We start from the raw sequence: 23,095 nt of genomic DNA, 5'->3' as shown, positions 1-23,095 counted from the left end.
TACAGACAGGAACAAAATCACTGATACACAACACCAGTAGTTCATAAGATACACGTAAGGGAAACGGGAACAAGGAGTGAAAGCAAACATGAGACATTAACTTAAGAGTTTGTGTCTATACTTTCACATAAGAATCAGTGAATGGACAGTCGACGTCTTTCTTACGTGATATCAGGAAGCTATCGCAGTTAAGTTCAGACAAAATGGCGTGTCTGTTTCTATCATATTTCTATAACTCTGTCTTGCTGGTATTGATTTTCAAAATTTCAATGTTTTCTCCATACATATAAGCGTCCTTGGGCGAGATGAATCCCGCGCATTTCGACTCAATTTCAACTATAACAAGGCAGTATTGCTGAAGGCAATGAGTACTTGGGCCGTGATAGAGTAATTTTGAGGACAATATATACTACTATTCAAATATGGTCTTGAATTTCCTCCTGTCAATGAGGCATTTGATTAACTGGTTATTAAACGAAGCAATGGCATGACAACGGCAAAATATGTCTAGCAACTTTTGTGGAGTTTGAGGCAGGGGTTCTTTATTTATAGCGGGAATTGCTTAAACTCCTTAAATATTCAAATTACAGCAAATTTCTTTTGTTCTCGATGGTAGATGTCTAATATTTAGATGGGCATATTTAGATTTCTACCCTATAGTTATCTCTATATACCAAAAATCGGACATCCAGCTCTATTGGCTTGCTCAGAATTAGATATGCGCATAATTAATGAGGTACAATATGTGGTGTCATAAGGTGTCCCATCATACCATTTATGAAGGGTGTAGCACTTGTGGTTACTGAGTTGTGGACAAATATATATATTTGAGGTCAAAGGTCATTGAGGTCACGTCACATTTTGTCATAATAATTGTATTGCTAAGTTATCCCTATATACCAAAAATCAGACCTCTAGTTCTATTGGCTCGCTCAAAATAAGATATGCACATAATTAATGAGGTACAATATATGGTGTCATAAGGTGTCCTTTCATACCAAATATGAAGGGTGTAGCACTTGTGGTTACTGAGTTGTGGACAAATATGTATATTTGAGGTCAAAGGTCATTGAGGTCACGTGAAGTTTTGTCAAACAAATTATATTGTTAACTTATCCCTTTATACTAGTACCAGAAATCAGACCTCTTGCTCTATTGGCTCGCTCATAATTAGATATGCACATAATTAATGGGGTACAATATGTGCGTCATAAGGTGTCCCATCATACCAAATATGAAAGGTTTAGCACTTGTGGTTACTGAGTTATGGACAATAATGTATATTTCAGGTCAAAGGTCACCAAGGTCACATGATATTTTGTCAAAATGTCTGAGATATCTGCGTGAACCGATGGATTCACTGATGGACTCACGGACGGATATGAGCCAATCTATAAGCCCCCTGGACTTTATCCGTGGGGACAAAAAAACTGTGTCACTGCATCCTTTAGGCAATATGAATACAATGAGAAACTAAATTTTTATTTTCTTGGCATCATACATGCGAGTCTATGGAGAACTGCCTTATACATGGGAGTCTATGGAGGTGTAAACTAAAAAGTCCTCTAACACGGCCAAATTTGATAGCATTGTGAAACAAATCGACGTGCATCTGTATGGGGTTGGGTACTAGGCGTGAACGGACGGACGGACGCACGGACATGACCAAACCTATAAGTCCCCTCGGACTTCGTCCATGGTGATTAAAAACAACGCAACAGTTATTACAGCTACACCGGCGGTAGGTTCATATCCAGAGCCCGGTACGGTCTGCCGCCGTCGCTTGAAAACAATCTCATGCACCCGGCCATATGGGCAGCTGGCCGGATGACTTCCCGGAGAAGGCGAGCCGTCACGTTCAAGCTCAGGATTATTTGTCGATCAAATTTAAATAAATTTACCTTACCTAGATGAAATTTTGTCTATAGGCTGAAATTTCGCCGAAGTTTGACAAAATTACATCGATTTTTCAGGTTCATATGCGACATTTTTGAGTTTTGAGTGCAGACAGAAATAAGTTTTGAGGCAACATGGCTGCGACCCCATGTTGACCCCTAGCCCTGCGTACGATGCTATGTGCTACAGCTAACACACAGCATCGTACGCAGGGCCATAAGCGAGAGTTGCCGACATCGACGGTTATTTACGAGAAGTGAATAAAAGGCTGTCATTTTTGGAAGCGATCGAGTAGCTGAGGTAGGCTGGGATACGACTTGGGCCCAAGAACGCTGAATTTCGGCAGTAATTTGGCTTTTTACGTCAAGTTTCAAAATGGATTTGAAGTCACCGACCCAACGTACGGGTCTTTGCAGGGCTGTGGTGTGCGGGGCGGTTAGCTGTAGCGGAACACACAGCATCGTACGCAGGGCTAGTTGACCCCAAGTGAAAATGTGTTCGCGATCAAATCTTCCTATATTTTTTTCAGAATTTTCAACAAAATCATTGCTTCTTACATCTTTTGTAAAATATAAAATACTAAAATAAAACTGCGATGTGCCATGTCTCCAGATTTCTAAAATATCGTTCGTTGACCGTTCGACGCAAACTTGTGACGCAGTTGAAATTCAATACTGACCGCCAAATAAGTCTAGACATCCTCCAAATTATCCAACCATTCGCATTGGAGTTCAGCTCGCTTAGAGTATCATAACATTTTTCGGCCTTCTTTTAGATCGACCCTAATATCTCCCATTTAGGAAATAAATACACAAGCTACCTCGACAAAACTTCGTGCACCATCCAAGACCAAACGCACTACAAATCTGTCTTGACGTCATCATCTCCTTACATGGTAATCGGCATACCGTATTTTTTAGCAAAGGGGACACAGAATACGTCGGAGTATTCAGTTTCAAAACGTATTACATTGTGTGATGTTGTCAAAAAAAGTCATGTTACTGCAGTGGTATAAATTACAAAACACAAAAGTTCAAATCAGTTTATTTTGGACTGGCTTTACCCAACATTTCATATTGTTTCTTATGCCAGATTTGACCACGTGCTTACTGGCGACCCCTTTTCATGCAAATTTTGTGTCAAATGATGTGTTCCCGTGGAAAACAAACGTACGATTTCTAATGAAGGAGGCGAAATTTGCCCTCAAACTCGAAACCACCCCTATGGGGTGTACCTAGCTATTTTGAACGAGCTTCTCGAATCTGCAGCTCTATTTCGAAATGATGGTCTGGTTTTCTCAGCTCAAGGATAAGTTTCTCCATCGCTGTGGGCATTACTATTCTCAACCGGGGGTACAGTTTCCAGTCGTAATGTTTTTCATTGTGTCCGGGATATAAAACCTTTCCTTTTCAAACTTTCTCTTTGATTAACACTAATCCACATCTTGTCAGTGATTAAACATGTTTCAAGTTTAAATGTTAAATTCTGGTCTCGAGCCCTCCTGTTCGACCAAACCGAAATTACCCCTCCCACTTTGGCTCGTCCAGTGGGTGTAGCAAGGGTCGTGCCATCGCCTAGGAAACGGAGGGTGCATTAATTGTTGCATTTCGATGCACATTTTGATTATATTCAGAAGATTTTGTGGCAAAAACTCAGATAGAGAAGCATTTATATTCACATCTCACTTATTCAAGACTGGCTGATAGCAGCACTTCCATTCAGTTAACATCATTACGCCATTTATTATGCCAAGAAAGATGAAGCCAATACATTTTGCCCTCCCTGGTCTCAGCCAGAAATGGTTATACCTTACAGTTTTTTCCCACGGAATGAAAACAAATGTACTTGGGCTGAGGCCCAAGTACAACAATACTGACACCAACGAATACTAGCACGGGACCGAGAACATTGTGTCGATCACAAGTTCACATGCTGAAGTATCCACCAAGAAACTAATTCCTGTCGAGGAGACAATCTGTGTACTACATGGATCGTGTCATTGCACAGCAAGATCTTCAAAATACGATGAAAATGACCACGAGTCATGGTATCATCTTTTGGTGTTTTTATGACTCATACACGAGCCATTGCATCAGATTGCATAATACATTCAGAGTCAACCTGATCGAAACCCGCCCTACTTTAAACGGCCTGTCGTCACCTCCCCTGCAATATATATGTGGCATTTCGTCAGCCTTAAATTCACTTGCTTTAATAATTAATAGCTTAAAAACATGCAACCATGGATTTAAAACATGCAACCGACAGCCATATTCTGAAACTTATTTCAAAATTTGCATTCCTTTGCGGGATCCCGCCGCACATCAGTGAACGTGGTAACAAGTTCCCAAGTCCCATGACAGTAACTTATATATTGCAGGATGCATAAACAGATATTATTACTTTGTACTTGAAGTGATTTGTATAATATATATATATTATATATATATATATATATATATATATATATATATATATATATATATATATATATATATGCAGAGAGACAGACAGATAGACAGACAGACAGAAACAGACATAATCAGAAAGATACAGAGACAGAAAAGAGAGATCACCTGAAAGAATACGGCTGTCATATTTAAATTATCCCAATTTTTATATTAGCTAAAAAATGTATTGTGTGTCATATAATCAACCATTGTATTAACACTTTCACCGTCAACTAGATTACATTATGGGAGGCTTGAATATACTGAGGAACTGATAAAATGATGGTACGAATTACATGAAAGGGCTCCAGCCATTTTTTGGTGACAAGAGAATATTGCTTGTTTAAGAGATGTACGAACATATTTATCTATATTATACTAGTGACCTTTCGTCCACTGCAGAATATTTAGGTATTTATGCATACAGTCTGCATACAATAATTTGCAGTGTTCTCAAGCAGAAACATGAAACCAAAGGTACGTGTTACGTTGCTACACTGTGATCAGTAGTACCATGTGGGACCCCATTTCTATACATCCACACTGCATGACATGTCAACATCAAGTGTTTGACTGGCTATGAGTTAAGGGATAGAAGTATATTCTCCCTCTGGCCTGAGTCACACAAATGATACATTCTGATGTGCTCTCAATAAACAGATGTATCTTAAGAGACTACCAGTGACAGGTAAAAGGCAAATAAGACTTTATATGACCAATGAACGTGCGTCAATGATATTATACAACATTCAAGCATGTTCATTTTAAGCTAAATTGACAGACCATCAGTTAAATTTTGCCGGCTACTTGTCAAGGCTATTTCACCTACTGTAAATTACTGAGCCCCAATTTCTTGTCTAGTGCGTAGTCGATCTTAGTTTTGCAAATCCCTGCAGTACAGTGTGGGACTAAACGTAAATCCCCCAAAAGGGAAAGTTTCCTGGGGTCTATGGACTGAAATATTTTAACATCAAGCCTCTCATTTTTCTATTCCTTCAATACCTTTGGAAGGTCGGATAGTATAGTTTATCTCCACGGCCAGTATCCTTATGGGCATGTTCCTCACCACATGCAAACAAAATTTGCGTTTCCCAGTTTTCATGGTATCAGAATGTATAAAATTGCTCCATAGATGCTTGGGTGACTCTAGTCATACGGTGTTGGGAAACCAAAACACGTTCAAAAGTAACAATTAAGGTCGGTGTTGAAAAAAGCGACGTGTTGCGTTTTCAGTAAGTGATGGTGAAGTTTTGATATTGCTTCCCACGACTGAACAAACTCGCGCTATTTGTACATCTAACTATAAATTATAGCGTGGTAAATCAAGTATGAATCAACTTAATTCTTCAGACAAAGTCAGTTTGTAAAGTGGTTGCTTTAACTGGAGGGGACTCTGCCGACGACTTAAAGCAAACAGCTGTTTCTTTCGATATAATGAGTGTATTTTCAATATTTTTGTTCTACAACACATGACTTGTACATATTCTTATTCGCGCCCTGAAATGTGTCGAAATACATATCAGCTTAAACAACAACACACGTTATGTAAATATATAATGCAGTCGTTGAGAAACCAACTCTCAACACGCAATTTTATCGTTGATAAATAATATTCGTGACCGGACTTACATTCGGACTTACAGCAGCATTAAATTTAACAACCACATTAAGGATATAAGAAGTTCAATTATTATTATATCAACGTAATATAGTGAGTGCAAGAAGCACTTTATTTTACTTATACTTTACTAAGTTACTTATAGCCTCTGCCGTTACCTCATTAGAATAAAAACTTGAAAGATACCATACATTATAATTCATCTTTTTTCTTCATCTGTTTCAACCAATCAGCGGATGTCAAACATTTTCGTGTCGGCCAAATCTTTCATCTAAGCTTTGATTCCCTTGGTAGATGTATTCATGTGTCTCTAAAGTATTGATGGTCATTTCCAAAGCGTTTAAATCAAATGACAACGAAATCGTTATCAAAAAATTATTTCATGACTAAAATCTTGCACTATTATTATGGTCTAAAGACATCGTCTGTCCTTTTACATACCAATATTTTGTCGTCAAGGTCACCAAGGTCACCCAATGTCACGGATTTCAGCAACCCGTGTATGAATTTAAAGCGGAGAGTTGCTCTGTATTACATTTATTTATTATTTATTCATTTATTTATTTATTTATTTATTTATTTATTTATTTATTTATTTACTCATGAACCAACAGGTTGGCCCAATAACAGGTTCGTTTGAAATAAAATATAACACAAAATAAATAAAAAATGAAACAAAAAGACAAACAGGATATTTCACATAAGAAAAAAGTCAGCAGAACCACAAACAGACCAAAATCCTGAAAAACTATAACAATTATGCAATAAACAGGATCTTGCAAAATTCATGTCGGAAATTAGTGTAGTTATTAAAAACACGATTGGAACTAATTTGGGATAATTGGATGAAGTAAGGTCAGTTTAATCTGCAAATGTAAGCTCATCTGCTTTTCCTTTTACGTTATACACTTGTTTTCATGAGTAATTTGTAATATTGCAACATTCAACTATACGGTACCAAACACTTTTGAGAAATTTTAAAAGATCCAATATCCCAATTATCCCAAATTAGTTTCAATTGTATTTAAAAATATCATAATTTTGCTTGTGACAGTGCTGGCGCTGATCTAAAATGAAAAGCGCGGCGCAAGGTAAAAAAGGAACGTTAAAATTAAGCACATCTGGTACACTACAATAAGAGTGCAGGGTTTTAAAAACAAACAGACTGTCTAAAACATTCGATAGTTTTCGAGTTTAGGATAAATTACTCTACATATCTTTTGAACAAGCCTGCGATGAGTTGATGCAAATATATTTGACGATTAAATATGGGGAGACCAGATGGGGTAATTTTCAACATGGCTTCTGACATAGAAAACTTTGATACTGTTAAATATTTACAAGTACGCTTGATACATCCATGCATTTTAAAAGCCTTTGAAACCACATCATTACTGTGCATACCCCAGGTAAGTTTGCCTGTTAAAAATACACCAAGGTCTTTTACAAAGACCTTGTTGTGTTTTAATTACATCAAACATTAATAATGAGAATGTTCTGGAATTACAACTGCGTCAATGATTCTGTGTTGCTCCCTTCCTACATAGTTATGCTAACCTTCGAATTCATTACACTCCGCTACCTCGCCAACTGTAAAATTTAATCAAAAGCGAGGGACATTTTCTAGGCTATGTTTGTTGTTTGCATATTTGTTTCTAAAACGTCAGTTCAAACGCCCTGGTAAATTTCAAACTTTTTCAGCTGCGAAAGTGCCGTGCAGTTCTCTCTGTGATAACAGTATCTTGACCAACAACGCAGTCTTCTGGAGGTGTAAGGTAGGTTTTTTGTTATCAGTTCTAGTTTTCTTCTTTTCTTTTTTTCCAATTTTGAAGTAAATAGTGCCAATGAAGTACCAGGATGTCTTGAAGACCTTGAATATTGTATAGAAGATGGCACTGTACCATAATAACATCAGCGCTGTAATATATGTGTCGTATCATTAGAAAGAAGCTTGAACTGACGACGAGTAATGATGTAGAACTTGAACTTGTTTACTTAATACGGAACCATGGCTAGGCCTCAGGGCTGGGCCGCTGATACACGAGTCAGCCTGTCAGTGTCTCTGCCTGAGTTAGTCCTGTCTCCTCTGTTCGTGCTGTGTGTGTATGTGTCTATTTATACAGTATCTTGCGGCGCCATAAAGAATACAATAAGATGACATACAATACTTTGATTTCTACTGACGTCAGAAAAGACACAAAAGTACAAATTATCACTTGCCCGTGTGTATCAAACCCACGCCATGAATAAATTAAAACGGTAATAACAGCTCAATATTACGATCGATTGAACAATAGAACATGGCGGTAGGACGCATAATACCTCGATGAGAAACATAGTTACTGGGTGAATTTTTGATTGTGTAACGAGTGAGACCATGTTGTCGATATCGTGCTGGTATTTCGTGGCGCCAGTATAGTTAGAGTCCAAATCGAGAGGAGTTACGCGGGATTTAACAAGTCCATGGACGCTATGTATCGAGAGCGCGAAAGACTAATTTTTAGCGCCAATTTGAAAGATTATGACATGTGTAAAGGTTGATGATTTAGAATTGGAATGTCTAACCTGTGTACACGCGTCTCAAATTTTACAAAGTTTGAGAGATCTCGGTGCACATGTAACCCTTGGAAATTCAGAACAAATACAATTTAAAATCACTGGAGAAAAATTAAGATCTCTGTGATATTTTCCGTTTTGGAAAGCCAGACTGCACATTGTATTTGATCCACATTTGATATGGACATTCCTTGTCGGAGAAATCGGACAAAACATAATTTGTGTCATTTTCCTACATACATGGTCAGGATATATCAAATGGAGAGAGAGAGAGAGAGAGAGAGAGAGAGAGAGAGAGACAGAGAGAGAGAGAGAGAGAGAGAGGGACAGACACAGACAGGCAAACAGAGAGACACAGACAGACAGACAGACAGACAGACAGACAGACAGAGACAAAGAGACAGAGAATCAAGTGTAAATTCCTACATTGCCTCTGTGGGTTAGATTAAGTAACTAATATCCCTTAAAGAACCAAGTTTCATGTCCAACGTAGCAAAGGAAACCAACCTTGCAACATTCCTGTATGAATACGAAAACGTAAAATCCTTGCTTTTCCCAAGACCATGGGATAAAAGAAACCGGGAGCCGAGAGAAGAAGATATTCTACGTCACAATGGGCGACAACGATGTTCTATAGTATTAGGCCTTCTGACACAAGCAATAAGAAAGCTCCATTCGAGTGCCAATAGGCCCACTACGTGCACACTTATTTATTTATTTGTTGCAAAGCATGGGCTCACTAAAAACAATAGGAGCAGCATTTTTAGTTTGTGTATGAAGCCCGGAGTTGGTGTCAGACGAAGTATATTTATCGTATATCGTAATATCCAGGCACTTTTATCACACACATAACCGTATGCTTCAGTTTTGCAGCTTACGAAGTTTGAAATTTTCAAGGGCGTCTGTACTGATGGTCTAGATTGAAAAAAAAATACAAACAAACAGACATAACCTGGAAAAATCAGCGACATTAGGAACAAAATATGCCAAACAATCCGTCAGACGACCTTGACGACAATATATTGGTATTTAAAAGGACAGACGATGTCTTTATACTATAATATATTAGTGCATGATTTTAGCCATAAGTTATTCTCTATTATATTATGCAAATATATTGATGACGCAAATATTGCCGCAACTCCAAACAGCCTGTCGCCGGATGGATAGCTTTCTGCGCGAGCAGAGCATCTCACAGCACGTTCATGTACAGCATCTCTGTCCCTTCCTTGTGGAGGGACCGTGACAGCATGTACGACCCTGCTTGTTGCATCTACGCCGTGCTATTCGACTTGTAACTTAGCAATACAAACTTCCGCAAATATTTGCAATGTCGTGGTCATTGTCAGTATATCAATATTGATACCTGGCAGGATAGGTGTTAAAGCTGTGTATCAAATTACAGTTATTTATTTGATGATTTAATGCTTACAAACATTGAATCTATATCGATTTAAACTCACCCAGTCAGGTTTCCCCCGGCAGCAAAAGGCACCCATATTGATGCAAGAAAATAGACGGACAGCTTGAAGCCAGGTGCAGTGTTATAAATATACGAGTATGTGTGTTTGGTGACCAGCCAGATCCAAGGCAGTGAATACACCAGGGTGTTGATATAGAAACTTTTGAAAATTTGGCATTAAAGTGGCGCGATTTGGTGACACTTTGAACGACTATTACATGTGAATATTTTTGCATACCCCCGCATTTTGTCTATCACCTTTTGCATAACCCCATCCCGTTTATGATTTTTCGGGTGATCCAACTCATCCCATTCTTCCGGCCATATAAATATTGTTGACTCCCTAGAGAAAGAACTCACATGAAAGACTCTCTCTGTGTTGTTACAGTTTTCTGACCGCGTTATCATGAGTTCATAAAAAATTATAGCAAAGACGCTTGTAAATTTCCACGATATTTATAATCTCGCAAGTAAATCCATTTTTTTTATGAAAAAGTTTACAATCGATTCGTTGTAATGAGTGAATTAACATGGTCAGAAATACTAGTCTGATGTGCGAGGTTATGTGGAGGTTATGTCGATTATGTAATGGTCATAAGGTGATTGCCCCCCCCCCCCTCCGCCCGACGTAATTACTGAGGAAAATGTTTTTTCCCGGGTCAGGAATATCCATGACGTAAACTGCCCTCTGGTGTGAGTTGAAAGAAGTCAAAACGTATAATGGGGTATTTTCGAAGATAGTATATTCTCACTTTCATGAGTAGGGGAATCACAAGCACTATTAAGCATTTTTATTGCCAAGAGATATCATCAAGCTGTTTATTCTCAGCTTTGTAAATTTGCAGGTCATAGGTCAAAATATGGTGAATATGGTGAAATAGGGCGTCAGGCAAGGCGACTATTGATACCGTACATCCATTCAACCGTGTGAAACATGCAATAGAAGAGTAAAGGGCGAAGGTCTATAGCAATGGAAAAGTATTCATGCTGAAGCTTACAGTCAAAATGCTAGCATACGCTGGGTTGGGTTTTAAATAATACGCAGCAAAACGGAAAAAAATTATAGCAAAACTAATCCTATCGACTTCCATCAGTGTGAATGGTTAGGCCCATCAAAGTATTGTACAAATGCAACATCAAGTCTTCAGAGACGTTTGGTATTTCACACACTTAAACTTAAATATTGAAGTAGACTACACAATTTGCAAGGAATTCAGGTTTTCAGAACATGTACGGGGGAGAGTTAAGATACTTTGTAACATGAAGATGTGGTATAGAGAGCCGGGACTCTGTCGAAGCATAGTTTTTCCTATTTGCTCAAAACTGACAAATTCATGTTAAAGCACCAACATCTTCGTCTTTATGCAAATCTCTCTCTCTCGAAGTTACATTAATTAATCAGCCTGTTAATTACATGTAATGTTGTATCTTCTCCATGACCTTTGTAGCTAGTGAGTCACAGTCGCGTGTGGTTCGACACACGACGGCCGGGGTAGCTGCATGTGTATCGCTGTAGTGAGTCACCGCAAAGGTCCCTCGACGTTTTACTCAGAAAGCGTACGGAGGGACTTCCCCTCGTATAGCGGAAACGCTGACAGTGTACATTCATAGAGCTATAAAAGCCAACTAATCTGTCATGTGCTTCATATCGTTTCAGATTCAACTAAAATGCACAAGTTACTACAATTGCTGTTGTTGGTTCTTCTGTCGTCTATCCAAATCTCAGGTAAGTATCATAAATCTTACCTACAAAGCGCACCCGCAGAGACCCAGTACAGCGTAGCTTTTCTGCGATCGCTGTATATATTTCTATTCTAATCACAGGGAAGGCCAGAAGTCTGGTTGTTGTTGTTGTCCCTGTGTAAGTGTAGGGAGACAGTGTACGTTTGGAGAGAGTTGCATCGGGTCCAATAATGATAGCGTCCTTGTAGTGTTTCTTATAACATCTGCATTACGTTGAAACAACAACAACACAATAGTTATGTCCGTTGAATTTTATTGGTCAACAATAACAACAACACGACTAATATAAACAAACAATACAAAAAACAACAACTACTAGATTTCTGGGTTCCCTGTGTTCTAATGCTATACAGGGAGATTTCGCCGTGTATCTGCACCACATGCAACAGCGCGATAACCTCTAAAGATCGTGCCCCATCGCCCCCTCTCACTGGAACTCCAAACATCCTGTCACCAGATTCGCAAAGTAATACTTAATTTACTTCTACGAAAGCAAAGCCTCTACAGAACAAACACGTGCATGCTAGACGCTGGTTGTTGAACTGCCATCTACGCGGCGCTATTCGACTTGTAACTAATACGGTACAAGCTTTCATAAATTTGAGGAATGTCATTGTCATTGCCAACATGTCATTATAGGTTATCGTGCCACTGAGTGTACCTGTATATTACAGAACAATTCATGGGCATGTTGTCGCTTGCGGTAATATTATAAATTTGCCATTCTTACGTCATCACCAGCTGAATGTAAGGACCTGTTGATCTCTGTATCACGGTCACTTGTGGTTAAGGACAAGGCGTACAGCCCCTGTGACCCAGAAAACTTTTTTTACGGGACCACTTGCCACATCACCGTATAGATGGTGATGGGGAGAAGAAAGGCGATGATGATGATGAGGAGGAGGAGGAGGAGGAGGAGGGGCAGTACAAATGATGATGATGATAATGATGATGATGATGATGATGATGATGATGATGATGATGATGATGATGATAACAAAATCTGTGATAAATCTAATTACTATGAAAAGAATGAAGCTGAATAACACAACAAAACCTGATGTAGACCTACTGGGAGTTTTTGTGGACGTATTCAGAGCATATAGAAAGCACACAACTTGATTTCATGAACCTTGATATCGATACAATTCATAATTGCAAGGAGAATGACAAGAGACTGGCGTGTGATTTGAATACTCTGAAATTTGGTGTGCAGCTTCCTATGGTTGATCATACGTCCCCAGTTTGATGAAAATAAGCTGACTTGTATGTTTGAAGCTTTTAATTTTTTGGTAAAAATACCCAGTACCCAGCTTGTCAACATTGACGGTACATATCATATGTCCTGATTTGTTAGTTTTGATGATCAATTCAGGTCCGGACTTAAATTGTCAGCAACAATGCATGTCACGCACTGACATGTCGCATTCACAAACCAAAATCTGGGTATTTCAAAAGTGCTATAGGAAGTACAGTAGAAGACTGTGGTTGATACATTGAATAAACAAAGAAGAAAAATTGTCAAAACTTACAGGTTTCTGCCGCTTTAAATAGCAATGCTTTTGTACGAAAGTGTCATAAATCCTCGACTTTTGGAAGGCGGAGGCTTCTCCTTTCACATCACACCACAGGGGAGTTCACGTCATGGATTTTCCCAATCCTGGAAAGATACTTTTCCTTAGCAATCACATTGGGGTTGTGAGAGAAAGGAGCAATAGCCTTGACAAGTATCATGACCTTTACATGACCTCCCACAATACACCACTATTTCTGTTTGAGTGAATTATTTGGATGAACTGAATTTTGTAACAAGATTCGACTTCCAACGTTTCTCAACAAAGATTTGCATTGATGATGTAAGTTAGCACATATCTGTTAAAGATTCAGTCTGTTATGTGTGTCTTGTACTGGTATGCATTTTCTTTCATAAAATTTCATCCAGTTTTACTGTCACTGACTCAAAATTATATCTATTTAGCAACACGAGTTGTTTTTAAAACTGTTGAAAAGTTCATCTCACTGTTATTGTCATTGCGATTTTTTGTCACAATTACTACTGAAGCCTTTTTATTCTTTGTCATTGCTCTTTTTCTACCTAAACATTCGAAACGGGTTTTCAGATGTTGGCGACATAAATGAGTGTCTAGCATAGCAATGGAGATCTATAAGGATAGATAGATGGTTCTTTTCGCCAACTCTACCATGGTAACACCCCTTTCACATACGTTTCAAAACGACTTTGTTGTATCGAGTCTTGGTTAAAGATTCAAGTAAATTACATCACCCTACAATAGCATTTCCATTCATTTCTGCATGCAAGTTTATAAAACTACACTCCTCCACCTACGCACAGGTAATCCTTTACTTTAAAATGTGACGTATTGACAGTTTCATGGCATCATGTGATGATGTCGATGGAAAGGGAAATTCCCCTCATGAATATTAATTAGCTTACGCATCAACAGAAACAAACATGAGAAAGGGATTCCCCCAGTGAACGGTGTCATATTCAGCAAAGGCTTAAACTATCCATTTGTGAACACTCGGCAGATCAGTTAGCTGTCATTTCCTTTGCCTCTTATCTGAAAATGTACTTTAAGTTTCAATACCTTGTTTGGGGGATTCTTTCATCGGCTCTCGACATTGTGCAAGCTGTGACGGGTAAGTACTGTAATTAGTGTAAACCTGATATGAACAAAGTTTCACATGGCGCTACAACTGCACAGAAGCTCTCGATGTCTTTGTATAGTGTACGAAAATCGCAATCACCTCACGGTGAATGAGAATGGAGTATGTATCGCTTTACAAACTCCTAGCCCTGGATCCATTGGCGGAACGCTTTGCTGTTTCTACACGCGGACGCTTCGCTTCATGTGGAGAGAGAATGAAGCGTCAGAGCGTAAAAACAGTTAGTTGTGCGTGGCAGGGTTGTGTGTTTCCGGCTATAGCCCCCCACCATGTGCGTGAACTACAGATGCCTATAGCCGGTAACACACAGCTCTGTCAAGCTCCACCAAAAACACACTCCGCTATCCGTGGCTGACTGCCTCCATTTCGACCAACACCGAACATCGATCGACTATTCGGGCAGTGCACCTTCGTTGGAAAAGCGCGACCACAGTCCCCTGTGGTCTATTCCGCTCTGCGTCTATGCGCCCTATAGACTTGTGTACATATGCCTACGAAGAAGACATATGTACACATGTCTGTGGGGCGCATAGTCCAAGAGCGGAATAGATCACAAGTGACTGTGGCGCGACCAGCCCAAAGTAGCTCAAAGATTTGCAAAGGTTCATTGTCAATCTCTACAACCATAAACGGCAACGGGACACCATGACCCCCGCCGCAGCTGCTAGCTGTACAGAATCCTGCCCGTGGCCGGCCACAATATGCACGTTGCGGCGAGCAAGCGTGCGCGTTGTCCGTGAGAATTTACACAGCAGTCTTTATGGCGAGGCGTGAGAGGTCAGAAACAAAGGAACACTCAAAGTTAACTATTTATAGAATCTTAAAACGTGTACAGAAAAAAGTAAAAACACCGTTATGCCATTTAAATTAGTCATTTTCTGATAAAGTTCTTCGTGATACATTTTTGTAAACATTTTAGTTTGAAAATAAATTTTACTGTATTCCACACCTCTGTGGAATTAGCGCCTCGGCATACGCAATGCATGGTAAAGTAGAACAGTAATGCAATAAGCGTCACCTGATGTTATGTCACTGAAATTATCTGTATCAGTTTTATTGAAAACCTTTTCACTGATGTTCAAGATCTTGATAGGAATATCAGGGCTCTCCATGAGGGGATATTAAGGGTGGGCTAGCCCTGAGGTTTTTTGACTCATCTAGTATTATTCTCATTACTGCACAAAAGAATTCATCATATGTATACGTAAGTGTGTCTGGGTATGTATCTCTAGTGATGTGTAGGTATGTATGTATGTTAGTACACAGACAAATAGAAAGACTGTCTCTCTTGTCTGTGGTTAGTAAAAGGGGGCTAGTAGACCTAACAGTCGGTGTATTGCACGTAATCAGGGCCAAAATTAGCATCTAACATTTTGAGCCAACCTCAATCAATGTCGATACAAGCACAGGGTAAAGGAGGCAGTCCCCTGGGGTGGGGGAGGGGTGGGGTTCTTTGTGCACGGGTTTATTTTATTGTATTAATTTGACTTTGATATTTCAAATAAAGATTTAGACTCCAACCCGTCTGACTGCTTTGTTCCGCAAACGTTGCCAACTTGCTAATGGGCTGTCCGTTTCAGCGGATTAATTGATTAAAGTCAACACCACAGCCGTCCCACACGCAGTGAAATAAAAAGTTCTTATTTTACTGCGTGTGGGATTGCAAAATTAAAAATCTGCCAAAAACGTGGCCATACCTTTTCCTTGACTCTTATGTTATATGTTGACCATCACATATAAGTAGATAAGTTGTTTATGTATTGGAGAGTTTGGTATTAAATTTCCAAAATATCGCTTAGTTCAAATAATATTTCTTTCCCATCATTTGGTTCACAACAGGTAGTTCAGTATGGCGTGAAATACCAACCGATGTGTGTGCAGAGGAAAATGGACACGCCACATTGACATGCAGTGGAGATGGACAATATGAGATATCATGGAGAAAGCAGACTGCAAATGGCTGGGAAAGTATATCATCTGGGAATTCAATCTTATACGGAGTTTGCAACACCTGTCAGATCACAGGAAATCATAATGTTGGTCAGTATAACCTTAAAATTGACCCTGTATCGCTCCACAACGCTGGTAAATACAGATGTGAACTGTTTGCAGCTCGTCCATACCACCATCAAGCAAGAATTGTCATTACATGTAAGTAACCCACTTCATCTAACCCTTATTTCTTTTTACATTACATGTATTTGTAAGTGATGTGAATGAAAATAGTCACATATTTCACCATGCAATGAAATTTTTTGCTGAAACCAATAGTCCAACAAATAAATATGTAAAACTTTCGATTCGAAGTTTGAATTACCAATTGTAAATTATTTCATCATTCCTCAAGAACGGTATTCCGTCATTTGTCATATGTGTGTACATTTTGTAGAGGGATAAGCCCAGCCTGAGATGTGTATTATATGTATGATAATTCTTTTCGGGGATATTTGGACTCAAGCTTTTAAAATTCATTTGTGATGTACTAAAGTCCTTGTAGTCAGAAACGTGTTCATAGTCTTAGTTTTTCGAAAAAAATGGAGTTTTCCCATAGCGTTAATACAGAGATAGCGGCCATTTTGAATTTCAAATCTCGGTAAATGTGAGGCAGTTTGTTTCTCAGGACCAAGTTTTGCACGGTGACCCCCCCCCCCCCTGATTTTTTATACTTAATTTCTTAATTTGGTAAGAGAATGGTTGAAAGTTTCATTTAGGAAAGTTTGAGCAATTAAAGTTTCAGTCCTTCACTTTTGAAGTGCGTACTACCTTTACAGAGGTTAAAATACAGAATGCCAAGTAGGCCATATTAACTCAACTTACTCTTAAAATTATCGTTTGTCATCGATTTACCAGATCCTTGCAGAGACGCTGAAATAAAAGTGATCCATGGAGGAACGCATCAGTCTGAAAGCACATATACAACCGAAGAGGGCGCTGAGATGACTCTACAGTGCATTGCTACGGGTTGCGAGGCTCCATGTCAGAATATAACTTGGTACAAAGACGACACTCTAATACCATCAGATTCTGACAACTCCAGCGAGATCACAATCTCTGTCTCTCGTGATGATCATGGCAAGCGGATTTCCTGCAAAGTTGGAAACAAAGCGACACAAACGTACCGTGAGGACCACATTACCTTGGTTGTTCAATGTAAGTCTATGAACACTGATATTTTCGTGACTACACATACAATATGCACTAAATGCACACTAAAATTCTGTTGTCAACAATAATATTGGATATTACATGCATACCCGGTACGTGATGTCGAAGCTTAACACGTTCAACACTGGGCATTTTGATATAATATTGGGAGTAGAACAAGTACACTTGAGATAAAGTTTTTTTGGCTCTTGTTGTAATGATTATATGAACAGTGGAAAGAAACAAACAACTTCGCAACATATTTGCCCGATGTATTTCACCAAGACCATGGGTTGACATACATTTGCATCACTAATACTATTTTGATGGTACGTTATCGGTAAAGGCAAACAAATTGTTCTGAACTTGGTTACACGACTGGCCATACCAGCGATGTGCAGTGTATTATCGCTATGAATATGAAACTAAACGTGATATAGAAACTGTATCAAACTTACGGGGTTTTTAACAAAGTTGAATTTTCATCTAATCGTTTTTCTTAGAAATGCTAATATTAAACTGAGCCTCGCCTACAAACCAATAAAATGATATCAACATTGCATTACATTGCAGCTGAAGAAGCATTGTCCACTTACAGTACAAAGACATCACATGATAGACCGGCCATTGCAACCCAGCACGAGTCAGAGTTCCATATTGGTAAGTTTGTCGTTACCGATTAATTCAACTTCTTTTACAAAAATTTACAAGAACAGAAATACCTTGAATTTTAGGGCTCTTTTCATAGGCAAGATTGGATGGTATTTTTTGGTATGCAAAATGCAATAAGATACAGCTCACGAAGCTTTAAAAGGAAGAACTATTTATGGATCAATATGGTGTGGCTATGATTTACATCAAAATCTCTCCTGTGCTTCAAAAGACTTCCAATTTGCGGTAGATTATTGCATGAAGCTGGGAGTGGCAGCCATCTTGTTTGTTGATAGTAAAAGGTTGCCAAGTCAACGGGTGTCATTTGTGCACCATCACAATGTCACACCTCACGACTACTGCCTTCATGCAGGTACACCGTGCTGCGAGACCCTTACAATGTGTGCTCGAACTCGTTCTCAAATTTATTTTTTTTATTTTTATTTTATTTTATTTTATTTATTAATCTCGAACCAACAGGTTGCCCCAATAACAGGTTCGTTTGAAAATAAAAATATAATACAAAAACGAAAAATATATAACAGTTACAACGTAAACAAACAGATAGAAGAATTCACTTAAGAAAAAGCCAAAAACAGCAACACAGCGAAAGATACACAGAAAAACATCCAGATAAAAGTAATCATTCAGAAAAAAGGATCTTACATAATCCACGAAAATTACTGAAGTTATTAAAAATATCTAAATTTTGCTTGTTACAGATAGAATTAAAATATGTCTGAGATCGTGATAAAAATGAGTGTTTCAAGATATTCGTACGTGCTGACACTGGTCTAAAAAGAACAGCACGACGTAATGTAAAAGCAGGAACGTTAAAATGAATCTGTGCAAGGACATCTGGTACACTATAAACTGAGTGAAGGATTTTATAAAGAAAAAGAGTGTCTAAAAATTTTCGCCTGTTCTCCAATGTGGGAAGGCGAAATTCATAACATAGGTTACTATACAGAGCCCTTGAGTAAGCCATCGATGAACGGAAACAAAGATACTTGATAAATTTTATTTGGACTCTTTCTAATTTCCTTATTAAATATAATTGATGCAATTGATGAGGGGACCAGATGGGTGAGCAGTATTCAACGTGGCTTCTGACGTAGGAGACATACAATGTTTTTAAAACTTTGATGCTATTAAAATATTTACAAGAACGCTTGATAAATCCAAGCATTTTAAAAGCCTTTGAAACACATGGTTAATGTGCATACTCCAGTTAAGTTTACTTGTTAAAAATACACCAAGGGGATTCAATAGAGCTATCATTTGATAACAGCACAAGATTCAACATACTATTATTTCTAGAGCAACAGGAATATTCTTCTCCCTTGAAATAAGTCCTTCAAATTATGATGTTTTCAACATAGACAGTAGGTGGAGAACATCTGGCATTTGGTTGTTAAAAACTGTGGTGACGTTCAACGTGCGCGATTGAATATTTTGGCTAACTCGTCACGTCTTGCAATAAACATCACCAGAATGGCGCTATATGGGAATCTTTTCATGATATTTATAATTATTAACCAATCTTTGCTTTCATAACAACTTAATATTTTCTTTTCTTGTAAATTTCAGGTAACGGTGGTTCTGTACAGGAAGGGTCATTACACAAGGTCCTACTGATACTAATGTCGATTGCAGCTCTCGTAAACACAAGTTAGTAGAGAACAAAGCTAGGCTGTGCAAGTACAAAACGTACATGAAAGCATAGGCAACGCATGTCGCCTGATCGTCGCAGCCCAAGGTCTGGAAGAAAAGTGCGCTGTGCATCAAGAGATTGACCGGGGAAATTGCGTTCCCTAACTTTTAGTAAGAAGACTTTATCAATGATGCTTCGCTGAATAGTGACACGCCATGGCGGCCTTACGAGATGGTATCATGAAATTCGATGATGTCTATAGAGTACAGTATTTCGCTCAGTGCCTGTCAGGTGGCACGTCTGAACAAAAGTTAACAGAGACAAATATGAAAAACTATTGTCTGAAAAAAAGGTATTTTGTATGTCTGTATCTATGTATATATGAATATACTGTAAATATTCATGTATACTACAAAAATTGGAGATTGACAAGTGCCAGCTCAATATTTTTGATATTGGCTAAATTTAGAATTTGCACCAACAAGTCAACATATATAAGCAAATACTGCAAGTAGTTGTAACATGCATGTTATAAAGTAATTTTATAATTGGCACTCAGGTCTGTGATATTTGTACATGTTGTTAAATTGCTTTCATGAGAGTAGGGATACAAAAAACGCTATCAAGGCTGATTTCCAAACAAACCAGATTGGAAACTCAAAGACCATGGTATGCAGCACAGGCGCGTGCAGTGTTCAGTGCTAAGTTAGAGCGCCTTCCACGGCCATGCATGCGAGGCCAAGGCCGAGGCCGACGTGCAGCCGACGTTGAAAGGAGAGTCCTGTGGTATATAGAACTTTGACACTCAGTGCAATATGTGCTACCTAGTACCTCTGCAAAATGTTGAAGAAAGTCAAACCTCATAATGTTAACTTGGTTTGAAAGTCACAGGTTGGGAACGGTGTTTGAATGTGTAGCATATCCTTACGATGATATTGTTACGAATTCAATTTTGCTCTGATCACACAATTACAATTTGTGAATTCAATTTTGTTGCTTGGTATGGTGATCTTTCCTGCATGCCCTGTATAGTGTCAGCGTACTGATGCTACAGTGGAACCCTAGTTACATGTAAGTTTCATGTACGACCGGGAACAGAATCATTGGTACTTGTACCAATAGTTCCTAATGTTACACAGAGACGCATGCGCGAAACTGGAGCAAATAGAGAAAGGAAATATAACACGATTGGAACTAATTTGGATAATTGGATCTTCATATTTTTCAAATTAATCAAAAAATGTTCGATGCCCTGTAGCTGAATGTTGCAATATTACAAATTATTCACAAAACAAGAGTATAACTTAAAAAGTAAAGCAGAAGAGATTACATTTGCAGATTAAATCGACATTACCATCCAATTATCCCAAAGTAGAAATTACAAATGACCTCAAAGAGGGATAAAACTGCAGCAAGTGTGAAGGAATACAGTAAAAAATTGGCCGACTAGCGGGAAATACAGTGCTCGTTAAAATAAAGAGCAAAGTTAAAACAAATACAGTAAAAGACTAACCGACCAGCGGAAGATAAACACTTGCAAAGCAGAGACTAAGTCTCTGCTTTGCAAGTGTTTTACTGTATCCCAAAGTAGTCTCAATCGTGTTAAAAGCTTTAAACCCCATTCCTTTCTCTTTGAAAGTGGAAGGTTGGATCACTAAGTTATATTTATTTAAATTATATCATAAAGTTAGATCATTAAGGTATATCACTTTATTAACAAGAAATTTTAAATCAGGAATTTCTATCGATTGGCTTATGTGTAAGCTTATTTATTTTGACATTACTGAGATCAACATTCTGTTGTGCTGTAATCTAAACGACTGACGACTTTAACCTCCCCCCCCCCGACCTCCCTCCCCGAACGCTGAATCTGTGTGCTTAATCTCATGACGATTACTAAATCTGAATCATGTCGATATGTCAGGTCTCGAGAGAGGGATTAACTTCACCTTGTTTTCCTTGACCTGAAATAATTATTGTTTTCCTTGAGTAACGCACAACTTTGTGCTCTAGTCATTAGCAATGACCGGGGCTCTTTGCTCGTCGACAGATCCGCTCATCATGTTTTGACAATCTTTATATTGCCGACAGTCAGTCATTAGAATATACAGACTTTGACACGATTTGAGGTTTATAATTTCTGAACTCTGATTCTTTAATGTTTTTAGTGGTTAGTGGTATATTAAAAATGGAGCCCTCTGTGAATACTTTAGGGGAAAGATTTTGTTTTTTCTACGCCTTTTAATTTTGACATTTTGCGATCTTTAGAAATAAGGGGCGACATTGTCCAACCTTCTGGAGTGAATTTCTTTCCCAGTCATTAGATTTCAGGAATTCAAAATACCAAACTTGTCTTTCAATTTTAATATGTTATTATAGCAATTGAGTTTCTCATTTTATGCTCAGTGGTGTTTCCTAGAAATTTATGTCTTTTGATTTTCAATCAGGAGGCGAGACAGATAGCCTGAGTACTTATATACACATTCTTAGGGATGGTAATGGGAGAGGTAGAGCAAGATTTTACTGTTTCCTGGGATAACTTATCATTATCTTATTTTCTTATAGTTTATGGCCATTACAACTTCTAAATGTTTGCAACAGTTTAGGCCTGTGTTGACATCTGATAGGGTTTTTGAAAATTTCATTGAGTCATTGGCGAAACAAAAATGTTTCTAATTTTGCTTTAGAGTGTGATTCCTCCTCACCGCTTCACGTCTTGTTACGCCAAAACTGCTTTGGCAAGCTACAACCTTATTTCATTCCATATTTTGAATCGTCGATTTTGTGGTAAGAAAATTCATAGTTCACAGAGCACAACTTTGTACGTCTGTTTAAAATATTTTACCCATTTATAGATGTGTTTCCAAATCCAAATAAATGCAATGCTTATCCATCAGATTGTATAAGTCAAGACTTTCCAATGTCTTCCTTTTTAAAAAAAAAACTATAAACAATATAGAACCTTGCTCTTTTTAACTTTCAATCCAGTCTATTAAATCGACTTTGATTTCTAATATTGTGTCTGTTGTATTTTTTTCTGAAATAACCGATACTCTGAGTGCCTGGAGAGATCCTTGCCCAGGTAGGTATCCCCGTACCCCTCTGATCAGTATCAATAGAGACCACTCTAGAACCATGACAAGTTTGTCAGAGCAATAATCTGGTTTGTCATTCAAAAAAAAAATCAACATTTTGCGAAGCCTTTTAGAAATTCATAAGTTTTTGAGGAAAGA

General features: G+C 38.3%; 1 protein-coding gene across 3 annotated transcripts in view; it reads left to right on the top strand.

Annotated features, from left to right (window-relative positions):
* The window catches only part of LOC139116842 (neural cell adhesion molecule 2-like), a 28,601-nt gene extending 5,725 nt beyond the window's left edge, over positions 1-22,876 (top strand). The window contains exons 2-7 of one of the 3 annotated variants that reach the window (XR_011548399.1): positions 11,640-11,708; positions 16,253-16,564; positions 17,264-17,563; positions 18,131-18,217; positions 19,799-21,233; positions 21,451-22,876. Coding sequence is in view for 2 of the 3 variants with exons in the window: in XM_070679545.1 (XP_070535646.1) it covers positions 14,314-14,386; positions 16,253-16,564; positions 17,264-17,563; positions 18,131-18,217; positions 19,799-19,884 (858 nt within the window). In the remaining variant the exon portion in view is untranslated. Of the gene's footprint in view, positions 1-11,639; positions 11,709-14,231; positions 14,387-16,252; positions 16,565-17,263; positions 17,564-18,130; positions 18,218-19,798 lie in introns of those variants that run through there. The other 2 variants (XM_070679543.1, XM_070679545.1) reach the window with 2 other exon arrangements.
* The last annotated feature ends 219 nt before the right edge of the window (positions 22,877-23,095 follow it).

This window comes from Ptychodera flava, chromosome 18 (assembly GCF_041260155.1).
Source record: "Ptychodera flava strain L36383 chromosome 18, AS_Pfla_20210202, whole genome shotgun sequence".
Lineage (NCBI taxonomy): Eukaryota > Metazoa > Hemichordata > Enteropneusta > Ptychoderidae > Ptychodera > Ptychodera flava.
Note: the sequence above shows the minus strand (reverse complement) of the source record. Positions and strands in the feature narration are given on the sequence as shown.